Source organism: Ammospiza nelsoni, chromosome 17 (genome assembly GCF_027579445.1).
Source record: "Ammospiza nelsoni isolate bAmmNel1 chromosome 17, bAmmNel1.pri, whole genome shotgun sequence".
Classification (NCBI taxonomy): Eukaryota; Metazoa; Chordata; class Aves; order Passeriformes; family Passerellidae; genus Ammospiza; species Ammospiza nelsoni.
Window position 1 is genome coordinate 8,247,074 of NC_080649.1, and position 21,768 is coordinate 8,268,841.

Below are 21,768 nucleotides of genomic sequence, written 5' to 3' on the forward strand. Positions count from 1 at the left end.
AAAACACTGAATCCCACCTAGGCATTTCTTAATTGCCCAAGAAGATGGTAATTTATGGACTTAGCCATAATGACTGGAACACATTTCTTCAATCAATTTTATGCCTTAATTGAAATTTGCAGCTTAACAAGAAAAATCATGAAATTAACTGCTCAGACAATTGTATCTTTAAAACAGAACACAGATGTCAGGTCCTATTAGTGGTCAACTTTCCTGATATACTTTAGGTAGATTTTTTTATACTCTATGACAGGCACGGGGACAAATTTCTAGAAGAATAACAGGGTTTGTGGGAATCTCAGCCACTGCTGTGATAATTTTCTCTTTTGTGCTACAACATCAATATTCTGCTCACATGTGGTATCAGTACCTGACTACCACTAATTTTGAGAGGTTTTTCCAGTGTACTCTTGAGAGACTCAGTTAAACATGTCACCATTTACATCTAGAATTGCAGAAAAATGGAATTTTCCCCAGGAGCCTTTCACAGCACTCACAACAAACATGGTGGCAAAATTTTTAAATTACTTTTAAAATACTGAGCCTCTTTGACAACAACAAAAGGCTTCCATTTGTTTTTGAAACAGAAGGGAGTGAGGACACTCGGTTTAATGTAAGAAATTGGTGTTGACCACAGACCTGAACTGCCAGTGGTGTCTCCTATGATGAGGAGGTACACTATGCTAGGAAGCCACTCTCACCTCAAACTTCCATGGAAATACAGTTTCCAAAGTAATTTAGTGTTCACTCTCATGATGCCACAAGTCTGCATGGCTGGCTACAAACACTCACCTCTGTGAACTGCAGCCTCCCAAAATCACTCGGTGGACTTGCAATCTTGAAGACTTTCTTAGGCATCACCCAGGTTTCCAAAGTTTCCAGTTTACTGACAGCCAGGTTGGTTGCGTGGTGCCTGATCAGGAAGCCTTGGAAACGGTCAGCAAGGAAGTAAAGGTGGATGGAAACTGGATGGCCCATGGGGTAGTATCTGTAAAACAGCACAAGCTCAGCAGTTATGTAAGAGAATGAAATCTCCATTTACTTGGAGCTAGTGGCTTAAGAAGCATTCATTTCAACTAGAAAATCCACCACTGTACATTAAGAGATTTCAAATGTGTTCATGACTCATTATCAAATATTTTTAGGCTGTTCCGATTACCCCGTAACGTAAAAATATGTTACTAAGAATACAGGCTCATTAATTCCATATCCTCAGCTCAAAGCTCTTTAGGAGTCCTTGTGTGTGCCAGAGAGCTCCTCTCCCTCACCACCTCCCGTTGCAGAAAGTGGCACCCACAGACACCCAGAGATTGTTAGGGTGCAGCACAGTTTGCTCAGATAAACTGAGGATAAAGGATGCCCCAGGACTGTGCCTGTGCTCCAGAGCTGCCCTTGCTGCCCCAGCAGGGTCAGTGCCTGTCTGCACAGGACACAGGGAGAGCTGTGTGACCAGGCACTGCCCCCTCCATTCCCAAAACCCTTCCCCAAGGGCAGGGCTCTGCAGGCTGGCACTGCAGTGAAGGACACCAGGATCCTGTCCTCATTTTTGGTCTCTGTATATCTGGGAAAAAACTACACATTCTTTAATGACTTGAGATTGCTTTTGTTCTGATTTTTTACTCATAATCAGAAAAATAAAAAAAAAAAACCTTGAAAAAGGTCAAATAACTGGGCAAAACCAATCATTGAGAGATCTGGAAGCCTTCAGTTGGAGCTGAGATTTCAAGACATTCAAATCATTGAAATAGTCACAGCTTCAAACAATTAAAATGTACAGTTGATTGTCTGCTATGGCCTCAGAAACATCTGTAACAATGTTTGGGTATGTATGGATGCATAAATAATTAAAAACGTGTTATTCATAGCTCAAAAACTGAATATTTTGCTACTTTACAGCACTGACATTAACTGCAAGAGAAGTTAAACCAACCAGCATCACACCTTCCCAGTAAGTCAGCCAAGCCTGACTCCTCAGGCTTGTTACCACAATTAAAGGATGAGCACTAAGGATGAGCCCCAGGGAGAACTTTCCATTGCATGAGGTCTGCAGCACCCCAGAAGGAACTCTGTAGAGCTGGAGAAATCAACATAAGAAGACAGGGTACCAACAGGGCCAGCACTGATGGACCAAGCAAAACCACTGCAAAGCTACACAGCCAACACCAGCAACAATCTGACTTCTGTTCCCAGAACTAAGACCTCCTGTTTTATATGTGTGCAGCAGCAAATATTTACAATATCCCTGAAATAGACTGAGTAAATTGCCTCTTGGCAGCAGAGAGTAAAAATGCCTAGGGATGGAAAAAATGAATTAAATCTCAATCACACATGAATGTTGCTCCCACGGAAGATGCTGACACTCCATCTCCTTTGGTACCCGAGCAGTCTGAGGGGGCCATGGCTTTCTGAGGCTGTGGGATGGCCCTGGTTAGGAAAGTGTGCAAGGCAGCTGCTCTTAAAGCATCTCCTGGGCTGCTGTGGGTGGCAGCATGGGCCTGACTCCAAGGGGGATCCAAGGCAGGAGCTGCTTTCCTTCAGCATGAGCTGGGGTGCTGCAGGCACAGGATCAGCCAGCCTGGGCTGTGCTCAGCCCCACAGCAAAGGGAGCACTGTTGAGGGGCTCAGCCCAAACCCATCCTGCCATTACTGCATGAGAGACATGCAAAACCACGAGGGGGAAAGAGGAAAGGTATAGGTGCAAACACCCAGAAGGACAGCACAGGATCAGAAGTGAGGAAATGTGAATCATAAATCTGAAGATTAGCCATTTTTCTCTGATCTGACCTGAATGCTGACTCACAGTGTCTTGAGGGGGCTCAGGTAGGTATCAAAACAAAGCCTCCACTCTGTATCACTGTTTGCAATTCCTCCCTGCACTGTTTCATGAGGCTCCAGCCTGCTGAAGGAGTTGTGCTTTATCCTGGAGACAGCTAGAGTCATGGTGTTCCTATCTATAATCTGAGCAAGCTTGAAAAGCACCTTGAGTTCCTATGCAATGGAAAGTTCCTCAGAAACAAAAGTGATAATTGACATAAATCAGCACCAGAATACTGGCAAAAGGACTGAGAACAAATGTAATTGTAAAATTATTTCAGTACTGGTTATACATAGTCCCCATCCTCTTTGCTGGCTTCACTCTGCAGGACAAATGACCCAGGACTTCCTCAGGTCTGCCTTTATTTCATATAAGGAAGGCATGCTACTAGTGATTATTTCTATCTAATTGTTATTGATCTTTCATTGCTTTGCACTGGTAACCTTCACTGACAAAAGTCTAATAGGAATCTAGAGCACTTATTGCCACATCTTTCTAAATGGGGCATTGCTCAGCACTTCCATGACTAATTTAGGAAGGTCAAGGCACATTTGGTTCCCTCTTGAGAACACAACATGGGCAATGTCCATCCATCAGAGCACATGGAGTGTTTGCTGACTTAGGCTCTATGTGTTTTCTATTAGGATAAAAATGAGCGGGCTCCAGAAACACATTCTGAAGATGGAATTAAGAGATGGTAAAGTGAGACTTAAAAAGAAGAACCATCTCTGCTTTGAATCTAAACAGCTCCAGATGTGTTTGCAGGCAGCAAACATCTACCATTAAGAGAGCTTTTCTATGCAAGTCTAACTTCAGGAATTCTTCCTTCAAATCCCTTTTAGACTGAATTCTTCTTAGCCAGGCTTAGAGGTGAAAAGGAATCTAGAATATAGGGATAATTTCCTTTTAAAGAAAAAGGAATTTCATTTGAGTTAAATATAACTACCTATATATAGATATATAAACACCTATGTATATTTCATATATTTGATGCTACTAGATCTTACCATTTGCAGCACTTTTGGCACAGAGAGCTGCACCAAGCAGGGAAACTGAGCCAAGCAAGCTCTCTGCACTCCATGTGTGCTCCCAGGGGAACAAACAAGCAAGGACCATTAACCTGCCTGTGTTCAGATTTGTTCTGAAATCCTGTCCTCTGCTTCTGGTAAGCATAATAGAGGTGAACATGACCTCTGCTGCAATCACACGGAGGGTTTAGGAGCTGAGGCTATAATAAACTTGCTGAAATTAATCAAGGGAAACGCAGCAGTGGGGGGTAGCACTGCCCAACTGGATCCTGTCAGTCTTCATCAGGCTGGAGAGGAGCTCCTTAAAAGTGCAGCAAACAGGTCACATAATGTCAACCCGGAATAACCAACGCTTTATTACGGCCATAAATACTCCTGGAGATCGGCGCTGCGCACTTGCAGCTGCCTGGCTGTGCTCGTGCCCGTAGGCTCCAGCCAGCACGGCCGAGCAGAACGAGCCCCCAGAGCCTCCCTGCGTCCCCTGGAGCAGCAGGGCAGCACTGACCTGCAGCTGTTGTCCCCAGCAGCGTGGAAGGAGCTCTCGGCCCTGCGCAGGCCCAGGCGGGAGAAGGAGTGGAACATGGTGAGGGCCACGTCGCTGAGGGCGCCCGGCCCGTCGGGCTCCTCGTACACGTTCTCCCAGTAGGAGCGCAGCCCCGGCGTGCCCGGGGGGTAATTCCCGTACAGGAAATAGTCCAGCTGCCCAATGATCTCCTGGTTCACCACCGCCTCAAACTTGCGGGCAAAGAAAGTCGGCCTGGCAGTCTGCTGTTGGGACACGACAGGGCAAAGTCACTTGTGGCCACAGAGACTAACACAACTTTCACAAAGGCTGTGAGAGAAACACAGCTTTCACAAAGGCTGTGAGAAGATCAGAGAAAAGAATGAGAAACAATTCTTATCTTAACTGGCTGCACCTGGTATTGTGAATGTAGCCATGATATTTTCTGAAAAATCCTTTCCCTAGGATTTTTTCTCCTGAGAAGCTGAGAGGCCTCAGAAACAAAATGTAAACAATGATTACCGGCTGCTCTGGAATGAAACAGGTGGATCTGTGATTGGTCTCATGTGGTTGTTTCTAATTAATGGCCAATCACAGTCCGGCTGTTTCAGACTCGCTGACTCCTGTGGTCAGTGACAGGATTTTGTTCTCATTTCATTCTTTTCCTTGCTAGCCTTCTGATGAAATCCTTTCTTCTATTCTTTTAGTATAGTTTTAATATAATATATATCCTAAAATGATAAATCAAGCCTTCTGAAACATGGAGTCAGATCCTCGTCTCTTGCCTCATCCTGGGACCCCAGTGAACACCACCACAGTGAACATGTGGAATGTGTTATGGAGATTTGTTTAACAAAGGGTGGTTTCTTAATCAGCCAGCGGTGATGGTGTTTGGATTGGAGGACCAATTAGGTCCAGCTGTATTGTAACTGTCTGTAAGAGCAATGAGTTTCTTAATAAAGAGATTATTAATCAGCCTTCTGTGAATCATGGAGTCTATGCTAATTATTACCCAGCCAGGGGCCTCTTGTGATGATAGACACTGAGTTCCCATTTTCAGACATGACACTTTGTCTTAAGCAATGGGTTGGAGTTGAGGACATGAACTGTTTCTCTCCATGGGCAAAGATGACTTAAAATGTCACCTTTGGGACCATTTGTTGTTAGGAGTGTTGTTAAGGTTCAGCTAAAAACTACATAATTACTCCATGAGAACCCCTTCAGACCAACAGGCACCCTGTGCTGCCTGGCTCAGGAAGGCTCTCCAAGTGCAGGAGGGCTGAGGAATGCTCTCCAAACCCCCATGTTAGCCTGGAGACAGGGCAGCACTGGCACATGTTATGCAGGGAGCAAAGTGGACTGTGACACCAGGGCTCAGAAGAGGCAGAGCAGCATTTTCTGTGTATGGATTTGCTGCCAGGAGGTGATGAGAGGTCTCTGGGAGAGGTAACATTTGTGGCTGTGGTTTCTCTACTTCTGAGTGGTCCTGCCCAGTTTTTTTCTCAGCTCTTGACACAATCTTGGGCATATAACTGCTTTATATGCTACTCAGCTACGATTAGCTTTCAAAAAGTCTTTGTTTTGCCTTGCTCATATTTGAGCATGGGTCCTGAGGTGCCAAGGAGTTCAAGAGTGTCCCAGATGGTTGGAAAATTCTTTTGAGGATGCTCACTTTTGCTCTGAGATGGCTTTGTGATCTTGGCTCACTTTGTGCCTCTGTGGCAACAGCAAGCCCCAGTCTTCTGGTGCTGTGTGCTCATGTGAGGGGCTCTCTCACCAGAACGTGTCAGAAGCTGCCTTTTCATCTATTCTAATTTTGAACTGTCCTTTCCAGCTTAGTTTACCTGATTGTTTTGTGAAATATCATTGTGGGCTCACAGCCTGGAGCAGGTCAGGCTCTGTAGTCTGACAGGAATTTTTAAAGATTTGCAATTTATTCTGTGCTTGGAGAATTCCATACACATGTTTGGGACAGCAGAGCCTCCTTTAGATAACATCTCATTTGCTCTTTTTGAGAGTGCCTGTGTCACTGACTTCAAGCCTGCCTAGCAGACAGCACATTACAGCAAAGAAAAGATCTCTGTTTCAGAGCAGTCATCATTTCTGTGCTGTAGGGTAACACATTCCCCATCCCACACAGAGCCTGAACAAACATGCTTTATGCAGGGAACCCCGAGGAGCTGGAGGGATGGAATTGCAAATGTGGTGACCTTGAAACAAGTGGCTGTTCATTCTCAATAGAAGATGCACAGGCCAGATACAGCCTCGAGACTGAGTGCACCCTGGAGCACAGGACTCGCTCTCATGTCTGCCTTGAGGAAACTATCACCAAGGAACTGAGTAAACCTTTCAAGACAGTCCTGCCAAACCCGGGTGATCAAAACCTCATGACTAAGGCTCCCAAAATCATGAGATAAACTTTAATATGATCATGCTGATGAATATAATAATGAAAATGGATTTGCCTTGTGCTGCGTAAGTCTCTAACACGCACACTGATCAACTTCAAGGCTTTTTTTGAAGATGATAAACACTGCTTAAAGCTGAAAGCCAGGAGTGTCGTGAAATGATGAAAGCACCTGAGCTGGAACATTGGAAAAAACCTTTTGCACAAGAAGTTACCAAGTAATAGTGGTACAGTCAGAGATGTGTCAAGCTTTTCTCCTTTCCAGCACAGCCAAATACCAATGCCAAGGAGTCCAAAGAGTTCTTTTGTGACCTTACCATGCAGTGGTATGTCTCCAGGGCCAAAACATAGGAGAACTTATCTTTCATTCTCCTGAAATTAAGATCAGAGCTTCCTCACATCTCTTTCTCCACCTGCCTGATGGAGGGGAAGCTTCCCTTCCCTCTCCCTGCTGCAGCCATGCATTCAGCCAGCTCTCCACCCCAGTGCAGGGGGTGCAGAGCCTCTCTGCAGGTGAGTTCAGTTACCTGGAAGCGGTGGAAGTCTGCTGGTTTGAAGTCATTGGGTGAGCAGCCACACCAGTCAACGATGTGCTTGTACTGGCACTTGCAGCCCAGCTTCCTGTTCCAGTTGGTGATGCGCAGGTTGTTGTCCACCATGGAGTCACAGAACGGGCTGTTCTCCAGCACGGTGTGAAAGAAGGACTGCAGCAAACACAGAGCACACCATCAGATTTAGCTCCTCAAACTTCCATTTTCTCCTTCACTTCAACTCATCGGCCCAAACCTACTGCAGGTGACCTATTTTAGTTTGAAATGACAGCATTAACAAGCTCTGTTGTTCTGCCACATATGAAACACACTCTGTGTGCCTGTATTCCACAGAGCATGGAAAAATCACAGCACTCTACAGACCCAACCAAACTGCAAGAACACACAGCTGAGGTCTTGCTCCAATAACCTGGCACAGAATAATTGCACTCCTACAATGACCAGCTTTGGGCACTGGCAGCCCAAAGGACTCCAGGAAAGGCACCAGTACCAGCAATCATTTTATTTTTATTTCAGCTGTGTGAGCAATTCTAAGAAATGCCCATTATTTCCTTTCTGTAAGTTGCTCCCTGGTCTAACAGATTTAGGACTATTTTTCTGAACAATGTACTAATGGCATATTTCAAGTTGTTTCCCAAAACAACTGTCAAAACTGCACTATCACCCTGGTTACTCTGATAAAAACACAGTCTCAGACAGCTCTTATGTGGGTGTCTATCTCCAGCACTCTGAAATGCATTGCTTGTTGAGTGGCTTTGTTCTGAAACATGGAGTCAGATCAAAAGGACATTCTGCCTCCTGCATTTACATCTGAAATCGTAAGTCTTTATTTGCTGACTCATGGCAGCATGGAATTCCTATTGGGCAATCCTAATTATATCATCATAATAACAGCTATTACATAAACCATGTGTAATGGGGACTGATATAGCAGGTTAAGAGGTCAGTGAAGGCAGGGCCATTTTACAAAACCAGCTATGTATCTTGCAAAGAAAACCTTGTAGAAAAAAGCTATGGAATACCATCAATTTTAGCCCTGCAAGAGACCATTTTTGGAGCAGTGACTTCTCTTTAAAATCAGCAATAGTAAGATCTATAAATAACCAGCATAACATTAGCATGGCTGGCCCCCAAATAATCCCCCTACCCTTTTTAATGTTAAATGACAGCCCAGTGAATATGGATTTTATGCTTGAACTGTTTGGTTAAACCCATAAAGGCATCCATTCTCATTCAAGCGAGAGGGAAAAAAACCCTACCCAATTACCCATTGCCCTGTGTCCTTTTATAGCAATACAGGAGTTTCTCTAGATAATGGATGAAAAGGTTATCAGAGTAGAGAAAAAGGTGATTTTTAACAGAAATGGGATTAAAAGAAGATTATGCCACATGTGTGGGGAATAATAAACCTCTACCAAAAGATAACAATTGCTGTGCTCCACCAGAAGCTAACAAGCAAGATTTGCAAGACTGGTGTCATCCATCCCTCAAAATGTTCAGGAACCAAGGCAGTTATGGGTTTAGAGGCAGTCATCAGCTCTTCCTGGGGCTGCAGGATGTGGAGCAGAGGCTGGCAAGCCAGGGGAGCAGTGTACCTGCTGGGGCAGGTGTAGCACAGGCTGCCAGTGTGCCCTCCCTGCAGACAGTGCACATTGCTGGCACATTGCTGCACGCCAGGCAAACCCCACACTGCTGTGCACTCCCCTTCTGCATCACTTGCAGCCAGAGTGACTCCTGAGTGATCTAAATGATTTGTGACTGTGCCTTCTGGCTGAGTTTTGAACAGAACAATAAACCTTTGTTTGCAGGGTTTATATTTTTAAAGAAAAATGCTGGATAATAGCAAGGAAAGCTACTTATGAAGACAATTCGCCATCTCTAATATCCTTCAAAAGCTTTGTGCAGGAACAATTTGCAAGCAAAGGGCAGCTGGATTTTGGTTGTTCAGTAACAGATTAATAGGCTTAGAAGTACAAAACAAAGGCACTCTTTGCAAAAAAGTCCCACAAACAAACAAAGCAATAAACAACTGCAAAAGATGTTCTAACCCTGAAGGGCTTACTCATTACAGAAGTAAAATTTTCATTACCCACTGTGGGATGCTCCAAAGCCCAGTGACATCAGGTGAAGGCCCCTCTGATTTTGGTCAGATCTTTGGGACAAGCACAAACATTGCAGGTTTGAGCACAGAGAGGATCCTTTGCATTCACATACCTCGGCAGGAAGCAGCGTGTAGGAGTAAAACCTCTTCATCTTTGTCACCAGGTCATCATTGGAAAAAGTGACATATTCCACAAACTTCCTGTTGAGGAGGAACCAGTCTGAGCCCCCATCCACGGTGATTCCTTCCGGGATCTTGCGGTCCCCCAGGCGCCACATGTGCGTGTCGCACTCCAGGAACAGCCGGTCCAGCCCCTGCTTTCTGATGAACCTGAGGGAATGCAAGAGCAGCCACTACATGTTAATTTGTAGTTTGCTATCATCGGGAGATTTATAAATAAAAAGCTACTTTAGCGAACAAAAAAGGATCAAAAGGTCACTTGTTTATATTTCTGTTCTACTCATAAGTAATGTAGAGAGGTTTAATAAATGATTAATCAGTTATATGTTTTGTTACAGAGGCAAAGATCAACAGATTGCTTTTAAACATCATTCACACCTTCTGCTGTCCTAAAGCTGTGCAGGTGACAGAGCTCTAGGGCAGGAAAGTCCATAATGTTCATTAACTCTGAACAAACCACCACAGAAGAACTGCAACATGAACAGGAGCGAAACACATTCTTCTCTCGCTAAATAAATTCAGTTTTTAAAAAACAGAAAAATGTACATAAAGGTAAAATGACCAATTTTCTCCTATGCTATTATGTCATTAATTTTTCTATAGGGATATAGTCAATAAGGAAAAAATACCATTGTAAAGGTCTTTGCTGTAGAATGAGCAAGTTTGCTCCATTTTCAGGTCTCTGGGGAGCAATGTTTTGTTATTGCTGAACCATGAATAAGAGGAGCAACTGCAGAACTGCAAAGTTATGGAAATGAATTATTTGAAACCAATATAAAAGAAGAAAGCTGGGAAATCGATCTGCTTGAAAACACTTTGGACTGAATGCCCACTGATCTTTTGAGGCTGTCTGATGCATTTGGGAATGGTTTCCCTGAAGGAGAAGCAGGGCAGCTGTGAATTAGCACTAAGGAGGGGTAAGCACCATCCACCCTGCCCGGATGTGAGCACTGGGCACATCCCACATGTCCTGAGCAGTAACAAATGCTCACTGACCACACACCAGAGCAACCCACAGCCCCCTCTGGGTGCAGCATCTACAGGATAACAACAGCTGTGGCAAGAGCCTTCCCTTCCTGAACCACACGCTGCTGTGCCAGGGCATTTCAGGATCAGCAAGCCAAGATGGCATTCTGGTAGTCTCAAACACATGCTACTAAAGGTAAGGGAAAAGAATAAAAGTTAAGGAACAAACACCAGAGCTATCTGGAGTCCTGCATCTGGAAACATGAGCATTAACCCTGTAGGCCAAATCCCTGGTTCAAGTTCTGTTCTATACCAATCAAAGAACTGAGATGCAATTATGAAATGGTGCATATTAATTTTCAAAAGGACCGTAAATGACTCCAGGGTCTATGTCCTACTGATAGCTATGTCTCTTTTCACAGTGTGAGAAGAGCTCCTCTGTTAACACATCAGCGCTGAAAACGCGTAAATGAGAGTTGAGAAATTTTTCTTTCCATGAACAAGTTTCTAATTTCATGTTCCATTATGAAGGATAATAGAAAAGTCTTGCAATTTTAATGCAGTGCTCTGGAATGTAATCTTCAAATTCAATATTTATGCAGTTATCTCCAAATCAAATATTAATGTGCCTGAAAGTTTGGTCATTTATTTATTTCTCTTCAAAACTAAATGCTCATTAGAGTTAATTATTTTAAGAAAATAACAGAACTTTATCGACTATATTTAAATAGGAACATAAAGTTCTTTTCCATGAAGTAATTTCTTTCAACTGCTATCTCTACCAATTTATCACTCTTTACTCTCCTTTTCGAATGGAAGGTTCTTTGACTGCAATAGAAACCTCAAACAAAATGAACCACCTGGATACAGCAAAAACTGCTCTACATAGAAGCTGCCTCAGCCTGTGTGACATGACCCAGCTCCAGCTCCCTGGTACTGTAACAGCTTCAGCCTTTTTTCTGAACTTGGCAGCAGAGGAGCATGACCACGCTCCAGATGAGAAGGCCCCAGCAAATCCTGACTCACAGCTTCATGGTTCCCAAAGAAGTTGACAGAATTCTTTTTTTCTATATGTGCACAGTTCTATGTTTGGGTTTTGTTTTAGCTAATGGCTTGGAAAAGCACATCTCAGGATATGGAGTGAAATAAGCCAGTTCCTGGAAGTACAATTGTTTTCAAAACAAACCTCAGCCCCCAAATCTTATACAACTGGGTTACTAGAAGAGAGTAAACGTACTCTCCAATCACTTACCCTCCAGCAAGGCAGCACAGCCCAGCTAGAGAGCTGCAATGCCTTCAGAGATCTCCCAAGAAATAACCCTTTGGCTTGTGCTTCTTGAAACCCTCCTAGAAACATCACACCAGGTGTCAGACACATAACAGCTGAAGAGGTGTTTTTCAGAAGGATCACCCTTACTGAGCCTCTTCACACACAGTCACAACACCTCACTGGAATAAGGCAAATTTGCAATTTTTAGCAGAGCAAATAATTTCTGTGGCCTACGAAGCAATGATGCGTCCAAGGGGCTGTGAACACAGCTCTCCACTGGGTGATGGCTTGCTGCTCATTTATGTTCCTTGGCAGCCAAGGGGACCAAGTGTATTTCAGATCTGCTGGAAGTGAAATAGGAGAGGAGCTGGCACAGAGAGCTGAACAGCAACCAAAGTGGAAAAGGTGGGTGAGGCTCCCTTTTGTCATTCCAGGCTCTCTGCTAGGATGACTGATGCACCAGATATTCCAGCAATAGCAATTTTGGCACTCAGGCAGGCAAGAACTTACTCCAAGCATATTGAATGCTGCCTGAGGGAAAGGGAAAGGGGTGTTTGTATGCCACATAGGCCTTTCCAAGAAATGAAAACCTCTTGGATACTACAAAGAGTTCATAAAGATTCTTGACTAGCCACCCAAGAATGATTGCAGCCACCTCTGAAAAGAAAGAGAGGGAGATGGAGGGCAAAAGCATGACCCTAATGATTTGTTTCTAGTCTCATGCTGTATTTCATTAGTTTCTGGTTATGCTCAAGGGAATACCAAATCAGTAAATTTTATGAAGCCAGGCCAAGCTTCATAAAGAGCAATGAAATGCAAAAAAAAGGTGGTTTTCCCCCTTGTCTTTCTCTCTTTGGTCTCACAAAACTGCTTGCAGGTAACTCCCAAATTAAAAGTAGGGGAAAAGAAAAAGGCTTAGTAATAGCATTTCCTTAATCTTAGTCAATGTGGAAAAATTCAGGTGTTTCCTGTCACCCTGAACATCAGGTAAGACTGGGATACCTCTGCCAGCTGCAAATGCACTGGCCAGAACAATGACATCCCACTGAACCAAGGCATGGCTGGCCAAATACAGCAGAGATTATCATCAGGTGAAGACAACTGGCCTTTCTCCTAATCCAAAAGAAAATAACAGGAGGAAAACAACAATGATAGGAAAAGAGTCAACCAGGAGAAAATAGAATTTAAAAAAGACTAGGATTAAGAAAAGCATGCCATTTTGCTTTATTTCATAGAACACTCAATCTAAGACATTTTATGCTTCCCCTTATCAACTTTAATTCTTCCTAAAGAGCCTCCAGTTTTAAGGGCCCGTGATTACACTCAAAAGTAAGGAGGAAACACAGGGTATTAAGAAGGTGTGTCAGCACCTGAGCTCAGCAATCAGACACTGACACACATGAAAGGTGCCCCTGTGCCCTGTGTGTGGATGCAGCCTCACAGTTCCTGAGTTATTTTTACACTTTGCTAAGAAAACCCCACTGCCTGCAGCACCTGGTCTGTCACTGAGTGTAATGTCAGTCCAGGCAGCTCATGAATGCAATCCAGCTCAGGGAACTCCTCTTACTTTGTAGTTTATTTAAATATTTATAAATGCATTTCAGACAGGATTCTAGGACTGTATAACACATAAAGCATTTGTAACTTGTGTAGCACATACTCCTACAACATGAGTATAAACACAGCTCAGCTCTTATGATATGTTCTAACTGCTAATAAATACTGCCACAGAGTTACTTTATCAGCAAAAATATCACAACCAAATATCTCCTTTTTGACAGTTTTCTCCAAGGGACAGTGCAAACCACAGCAACTTGTATAGACCCCTGCTCCTGAATGCTGTACTTACACAGTAAGTCAGAGAGTTTGCTGTTTTCTTTTTCTTGAAGTTTATGAATGAGTAAAACTTCCTAAAGTATCAGAGGCTATAAGATTGCTAAATGCCATTTACCAGTAATTTTATCACTAAAAGGTTTTTTCTGGAAAGAATACATTTTTTTATGGTGAAAACGTTTCTTCCTAAATGTTTCCTGTTTCTGGCCTCTTGCCTAAAGAACCTCCCATTGACATTTCACTGTTAACCAGGTGCACCTACCCAGGACCCCATCATTATTCAGGATTTAAGAATAAGAACTGTGAATAAAAGTTACAAAACTCCAGCAAAACAATTCCTCACAAGTCAAAAGCCAATGTCAATGTCAAAGCAAAAATCTGTAGAGCCAGGAGCTCCACTAGCATCATGTCCATGTTTCCCTGAGTGTATATGGACAAGCTCCACATGCTTTGACTTTATTTGCTCTTCTTTTCGTTGTCTTTAGAAGAAAATTTGAGGAAGAAAGTCCATTTCAGTGCAAAAGTCAAGTAAATATTTTTACAGATGAGAAATGTGAGAGTCACTTGCTGGCAGTGTTTGCACAGCCACCCTGGAAACACTGACCAGAGTCAATCAGTTGGGAAGCACAAAACAGTAATTTGCAGTTTAAGTGACCAGCTAGAAAGCACTGAACAATAATTTGACAATTTGAGTGTAGCAGTTGCAAGAAGTAATTTGTGAGCAATCTCTAGGCTACCACACATCTCCATAAACCAGGCACTGAAAAATTCTTTATAATAAGCAGATTGATGAATCCCCAACCTGTGCTGGGCAGAATCATTCCCTGCCTGCTCAGGGCAGAAATCCTGGCCTCACTGAGTATGCTGAGTCCAGCTGACCCTGGTTTCACTCCATTTCCATGAGTAACTCTATTCTACCAAGGGTTAAACAATATTTACATCTGAAATAATTAACAATTGGCTATGTAAACACAATGTCTATATGGTACCAGCTATTCATCTGTTTTTTGAAGGATAGGATGTTGCAGTGTGTTTCCTGAGACCTTCCTGTCATGCTGAAAGCCTCCAGGGCTGATCTCCCACTCCCAAAATGGAGGTGAAGCTTGAAAAGGGGAACAGTGTCAAACAGAAATAGCACCTACTTAGTCTGTCAAGATGAGGAAGATTTCTACCCAGTGTGACAGGCATCGTGTGGAAAGCACAGAACAAACAATTCCTGCTGTTTCAAAAAGCCTTGAAAATAACTCTCAGTACAGACAGAAATGATGGAAGAGAAAGAATAATTGTAACTTGCTTTTCAATGTGCTTTAACTGTGACATCCTAAATGCAATTGCTATGAGGTCAAAAATGTTACGAGAGGAGAATTCTTATCTTTTGTTAATTCCCTCACTCAGGGTAAGGGAAACACATAAAGTAAACACATTACTATCTCAACAATCCCCCAAAGCTTTAATGACAATGCAGAAAAAAAAAATCAACAATATCAGAAAGGATTTCTCTCTTGACTGAATTTGCTTTAGTAAGATTGGGCTTATTTATTGATTGGGCTTATTTCAGGAGCAAAAGCCAAAGCCATAAATAAGCACACAAATTGAAATGCTTTTAGCAGTTTTGCCCACTGTGCTAAACGCTCAGGAGTTACCAAGGAACACAAGGAAATGTCACTCTCAATGTGATCAGTGTTTGTCACCTGTATCCCTGCATGGGCCACAGCAGAGCCATGGGCAGGGCACAGCTGCACTGGAAGGGCACAGCTGCAATGGGAGCACAAGGATGGGCTTCAGAGAAGGACACCCAGGTGACACAGCCACCAAAAGGGAGCCAGAGCTCAGAGATGCTCCTGGAGTTTTTGTGGCAGAAGCTGAAGTGCAAGTTGTTGGGGAAGATGAAACAGGAAAGCCTTATAAATATGATTGCCTGGCAAAAGATTTTAAGAATATAGAAACTATAAGTGAGATTGAAATGAAAGCAAGCTTTGAGATACCTCAGTTACTGAACAACTGGAAAACAATGGTGTGGCCAGCTGAAGGTAATCCCCTTTTGATGAAACAATTCTCTCTGCTTGCAGACAGCTCCAAGAGTCAGAGCAGACCCTACAGCTTGGCAGAAGGGGCCCAAAGAGGAGATTTTAGGGTTTAAAATGTAACACAGAGTGGTAATGTAGTGATTCTTATAGGCTGTATGTAAATTCTATAGGACTTGTATATTGTACTAGATTGGTTAGTGAGAATTAGAATATTCAACAAAGAAGAAGATTTATTGTATTGTAACAGGAACCTTGCTCTCTACCCCTTTTACTCTCTTACCCTTTTAAGCTCTTACCCTTTTACTCTCTTTCCTTTTTTACTCCCTTACTCTCTCACCCTCTCATCCTCTTTCCCCCTCTCTTCTCTCAGGCCTGCTCTGAGCTGTGGCTGCAGCTCCCAGCAGGGCCTGCACCCAGGCCCTGTGCAATAAACCCCAAATCCCAGCAGGGCCCTGCACCCAGGCCCTGTGCAATAAACCCCAAATCCCAGCAGGGCCCTGCACCCAGGCCCTGTGCAATAAACCCCAAATCCCAGCAGGGCCCTGCACCCAGGCCCTGTGCAATAAACCCCAAATCCCAGCAGGGCCCTGCACCCAGGCCCTGTGCAATAAACCCCAAATCCCAGCAGGGCCCTGCACCCAGGCCCTGTGCAATAAACCCCAAGTGCCAGCCCTGGCTGCAGAGATCTCTGGTCTCTGTCCATCCTGACCATCCTACCCCCTGACGCACTGACACAAGTGATGGGAACAAGGAGCTCCACTGGAAGGATTTTTTGGCAGTCCATGTTTTCAAGGTGTGTTAAACACTTTTATGTTCAGAGTGCAGTTAAACCTGGGGCAGACTACTGCTGCCACACACGCTGGGCAATAAAAGTTTAGATCATTTACAGTGCAGCAAAAATGGTACAGCAATTTGAATATCTCTTTCAAGACACAAGTTCAGCCTGAAATATTACGTTCAATGTGTCCCTTCTCAACCAGTGAGATCTTTATGGAAGCCAAGCAGCCATGGCACTTAGGGTATTCCACATGAGATACTGTTGAAAGCTGATGAATACACACATTTATCTGGTCATTATTCTATCTCTATATGGACATGATTAGACTTTTCAAGCTTACAATAGGCGCCTCATATGCTATATAATATGTTTCTGCTTCTTTCATATGCAGTCTTCCCAGAATACCCATTTACTGCTTTAGTCCTAGCACATCTTTGCATTCTCTTTAGAAGAAATTTCTCCTGATTCTTTCTTCTTCTCTGCCTTTTTCTACACATTAACTTCCACTGGTTTTGAAAAGCTTTTCTTTCCACTTTCTCTCTTTCAAAGGAGAAGTCTCTGTCTCAGAGAAAGTCTTAAAAAGCCTCAATGTTTCTCAATATTTTAATGCTGCAGGCCAGGGAGCAAAATGAAAAACCCTGTGAAATTCTTTAGTTGTAGGAAACTTGCAAAGTCTATTTTTTGCAGTAATGACTCTACTAGGAATTGCCTTGTTTTGTCAACAATTCCATGCATTTCCTTGGGAGCATAAAGCTCAAGAGAGACTTTAAAACACTTCCCTGTGGGTTTCTTTACCCCACTCTTCACTTACACAGTATCTTTTAAGCAATACCAAAACAGCTTTTAGAAGATCAAAAATGAAATGGCTTCCTCTCACCATAAGGGAGGCCATAACTCAAATGTTTCTGTTTCTTTTTATATTAAATAAGCAAAACTGCAAATTATAGTATGCAGAATGCAGCATGAACCCACCACAGACAGACTCAATGATATTAAACCTGACATTTTACCATCTGTTTGTCTCCAATAAATGTCTTCTCTGGAAGGTTTCTTGTCTCCTCACCTCCTTTCTAGTGACTGAGGGCAAATGTGAGTCCCTTCTATAAAGGTTTTCAAGCTACCAAATCAGGCCACTGACCTTTGGGGACACCAGGGCCAACAACATCTGTGCCCCTTCAAATGGTGTTTCCTATCATAACCATTTTATAAAATGCCTCAGATGACAGGGCTGAAAATGAAGTGTGCTGCTCAATGTTCTTAGATAGCAATAAGATTCCTGATTATTTTACCAGTATCTCAATTTCCACCTCCTTCCTAATTCTGTCCTTGCCCCATAAAGGATGGCTACTACTTCAAACCTCCTCACTGGAAGCACCTTCCTGAACCAGCAGATGACCTTGCTGTATACACTAAGAACAAAGAACATCCTGCTTAGTCCCACGTCAAGACATATGGCTGCTTTTGTTTCTCTTTGCACTGACAGCTTAGAGCTCTGTTTTCCAAAACTGAGCAGAAATAAAAGCCCTACAAGGAGGTGAATTGTCAAGCTGAAGCTGTAAAGGCTTTATGGCTCCCCTAATGCTTAGCATAAAACACTAAGAACATTTGAAAGTTAGCTGTAATGTCTAAATTTTCAAAGTGCAGCCTCTTTGCAGAGAAGATGCATGTTGCTATTTCAGTCAGTACACTTCTCATGCAACTGTTGTGCTGAACTACTTCCAAGCAAAAAATAGATCTCAGTTCATGTGCTCCGGAATACTCAAGTGTTCTAAAAAATTTAGCAAAAAAAGTATGAGGCTGAGGGTGATTTGTGCCAAAGGAACCACCAAATATGTGACATGAGCAGCAGTGTGAGTTAGGCTAGGACGTGTGGTTAGGCTACTCCAACAGCAGTGACAATTAATCCATTCTTTCCCCTCGTGTTTGGGTAATTCAGCAGTGCAATACACAGCAGTGTTTACTGTAAGATTCATTTTCTAACTGACCACCAAACCCCCATCAATGCCATGCACAGCACACCAACAAACACCCTGTGCCACTGAGGCACAAAGGCATGTCTGAAATGGGGTGAAACAGATGTGTGCCAGCAGTGCAGAGTTTGGGAACCTGCCCCAGTCCTTTGGCAGCTGAGGTTTCTCCAGCCTCTGAGAGCTGGGATGGGATTGCGATGCCCTTTGATACAGGTCACCAACACCTCTAAAATTACCTGGAACCCAGAAACAGGACAACACAACTGCAAAAACAGCAGTAATGAGGAGAAAAAAATCAGCAGAAGAAAATGGGGACACATACCAAAATTTTAAGGGTCTTTTCTTTAGCTGTTTGTATTTTGCCTATGAGCTCAAGATTTCTCTAAGATCTAACAGCATCCAGCCTTCTCAGCATGTTTACAGTGTTTCCCAAATGACTGCTGAGGAAAGGTTTCTATACAAACCCTCCCCTCTTCCTGCCTGCCACTGAAGATGTCACATTTGACTGTCTTAATGTTTTATAATCATCCAGGTGCTGCTCCTGCCAAAAAAGAAAAAATCCTCTGCTATTCCAAATTGCAATAGCTTATACAACTACCAGGTTATTCACTTGCTTTTAATAGTCTAAGACACTGAAAATAGGAGGAAATGTGTTGCCCACTAAGCACTATGTAACAACTCCAGCCACTGTGTGCAATTTCATTTCATACATCCACCTCTGTCAGGAAATAATGCCTCCAGCTGAGTGAAGGAGCCATTTTCATGTCCATTCTCTTTGCTGAAGCCACTAAAGGAAAATCAGAGTGATGCACTTTTTCATGACTTTGGCATAACTAAAAGAAAACTTAACTCTATAAAAGGAAGCCTGATTTCTCTCCTTATTTGGCAGTAAAACAAGCACTGATTGTGAACATGGCTTGAATGCAAAGTACACTGTAATTGAGCTGTGCAAGCATTTCAGGTTGGAGATGGCACTTCTAATCTTTCTCTGTTGTATGATCCAAAGGCTATGATGACTTAAAATTAAGAGTTTTCAGTTGTTTACAAGGCAGACTTGAAAAGCTTATTGATTAGGTGCCATTATTCATCCACAAATTAAAATTAAAAGTATCAGCAAGGATTATACATTGCTTTCAATTATGTTTAGATGCTGTGCTCCTGTATTAGCAGTTCCCATGTTTTGAGAAAAACACCTTGGACCAGCTGAATCATTATTGTACACGGGGCAGCAGCCAGTACAGGCCAGTGGCCTCTCCCTTATTGTGGCTTCAATTCCTTGTTTTAAACAAAAAATTCTGTTCCAGTGTGTTTTGAGATAGGATATCCAAAGGGAGCTTTATTGCCCAATAAAATGGACACTGGCCTGTGTTCTAAAAGCTGTCTTTTATTTTTTTATTTTCTTAACTTTTTGCTGCCAACCCTTGAGGCTGTTGCTTCTCTTCCAGACCTTACTAAGCTCTTGGCCATGCCATTCTCTTCATGGGGTATTTCTTTTCCCCTGGGCTGTGACAGGACAAAGGAAAGAGCAAAATTTAAAAACTGGAAAAATTAGTAGGAAAAAAAAACCCCCATCCCTTATTCTCACATTGAGCAAATCACTGAGTTTAGCTGTGGAAATTCCCCAGGCAAAGGCCACAAGAGGTTGGGAGAACATTGCAAAGCAGCAGCACTGCACCCTTGTGCTCCCTGGGGACACTGGCTGCAGGACACGGTGACAGCCCAGGTGGGGCTCACCTGCCTGAGCTGGCAGGAGGCATTTCAGCCCAGAGGAGTTCCCCACTGTGACTGCAGGGATAAACCTGGCTGGTGTGAGCACAGCCTACACACCTGGGCACTCAGTGAAAGTCAGGAACTGTGTCAGATGGGAGAGCAGAAGGTTCACTGACCAGCTCAGTCAAGACTGAGTCACTCGAGCACTAAACATGAAATATCAGACTAGAAATCTTCACTTTAGATATTTCTCTCTCAACAGGTGGATGTGGAGCTGGAAATTCACCCACAATACAAACAGGGGATAATTACTTTTTGATCAGCTTTTGGAAACAATGGAATGGATTTTTATGCAAAACCAGCACTGCTCAGAGGTGTTTGCAGCTGCTGGCTTGAGTGTGTCTGCAGCTGCCTGGGCTGTGCAGGAGGAGGGAAGCCACTCTACCTCTCTGACAGAAAATTTGGGGATGTGCCAAGGGGTAATGTGAAAGGATCCATTCATCCAGTGGTCAGCAGTGGGAGCACTTATGGGACTCAGGGATTAGGGAGCCATGGCAGACAGGGAGGGCAAATCTGCACTCATGTCCCAGATCATGTTCCCTGATGCACAGGGAATTGATGGTAGAAATCCAGGGAAAAAATTAAAACACAGTGACATGTTGTAATAAGCTAAAAGGTATTTAGCTGTTTATACAAAGAAAACCATTGAACTACTAAATCAGTTTGCTATTCCTGTGATGGAAGGACAAGTGGCACATTTGCTCATTTCATTATTAAATTAATACCGGCTTAGTGTGTTTAATTGATTTAAATTGTTCTGATCCAGTTGAAGTTGGCATGGTTGAACCAGCCTGATGTTGGTGTGTCATAACCCATTAGTTATTTTCCTTTGCCAGCTCAGGGAATTTGAGAAGACTCAGGAGCACCAGAGGAGCAAGGAGGCAAGAAACCAACTGCATTTTCCTGGCTCTTTCTCTGCTCTTTTCTCCACTAACTCTGCTGTCCATCACTATTGCCAGCTACAGCTGAGTCTGCCAATCACTCTGACACTGCATTTCCCAAACCAGAGACTCTCCTGTGAAAACTGTTGACTTGGCTTTAAATATGACTCCTCACAGGATTATTTTTTACTACCTGCTATAGAATTTGTGCATGCACAAGATGAATGCTCGTGAGGACTTAATTTAAACAGGAACATGACAGAATTGATAAATCTGGTGACAAAAGTAAGAATGGCCAAGAAGAGAGAGAGACTTGTGAGTTATTCTGCCATCGCTGTGCTGAACACATGACTCGGTGTGTCACATTCTCTGGGTAAACTTGACATTTTACAGAATAAAGGGAAGACCTAGTGACCCAAGCAGAATAAAATAATATTTTTAGATGCAAAGCCACTGGGGCCCAGCATATGGAGTTGCTGGAAGTGCAGCAGGACTGCTGTTATGGTACAAAACCAGCAAAAAGGAGGAACAGCAAAACTATGAATAAAGAGGAAAACAGGACCACTGCAGTTAGATGGGAAACTTCTTTCATCTGCAGATGTTGTTAAAGCCTTTGGAAGATGCTGTTTGGTCACTGCTGCTCCCCCAAACCACAATGGAAAGTTCAAGTACTACTGATGAGTGGTGGG

At 43.2% G+C, this 21,768-nt stretch overlaps 1 protein-coding gene across 1 annotated transcript in view; it reads right to left on the reverse strand.

Annotated features, from left to right (window-relative positions):
• The window catches only part of XYLT1 (xylosyltransferase 1), a 176,107-nt gene that overhangs the window by 20,027 nt on the left and 134,312 nt on the right, over nt 1-21,768 (reverse strand). The window contains exons 6-9 of the mRNA XM_059484242.1: nt 9,518-9,734; nt 7,280-7,456; nt 4,349-4,611; nt 793-988 (exon numbers count right to left, since the gene is read on the reverse strand). Of these exons, the coding sequence (XP_059340225.1) occupies nt 793-988; nt 4,349-4,611; nt 7,280-7,456; nt 9,518-9,734 (853 nt within the window). The remainder of the gene's footprint in view (nt 1-792; nt 989-4,348; nt 4,612-7,279; nt 7,457-9,517; nt 9,735-21,768) is intronic.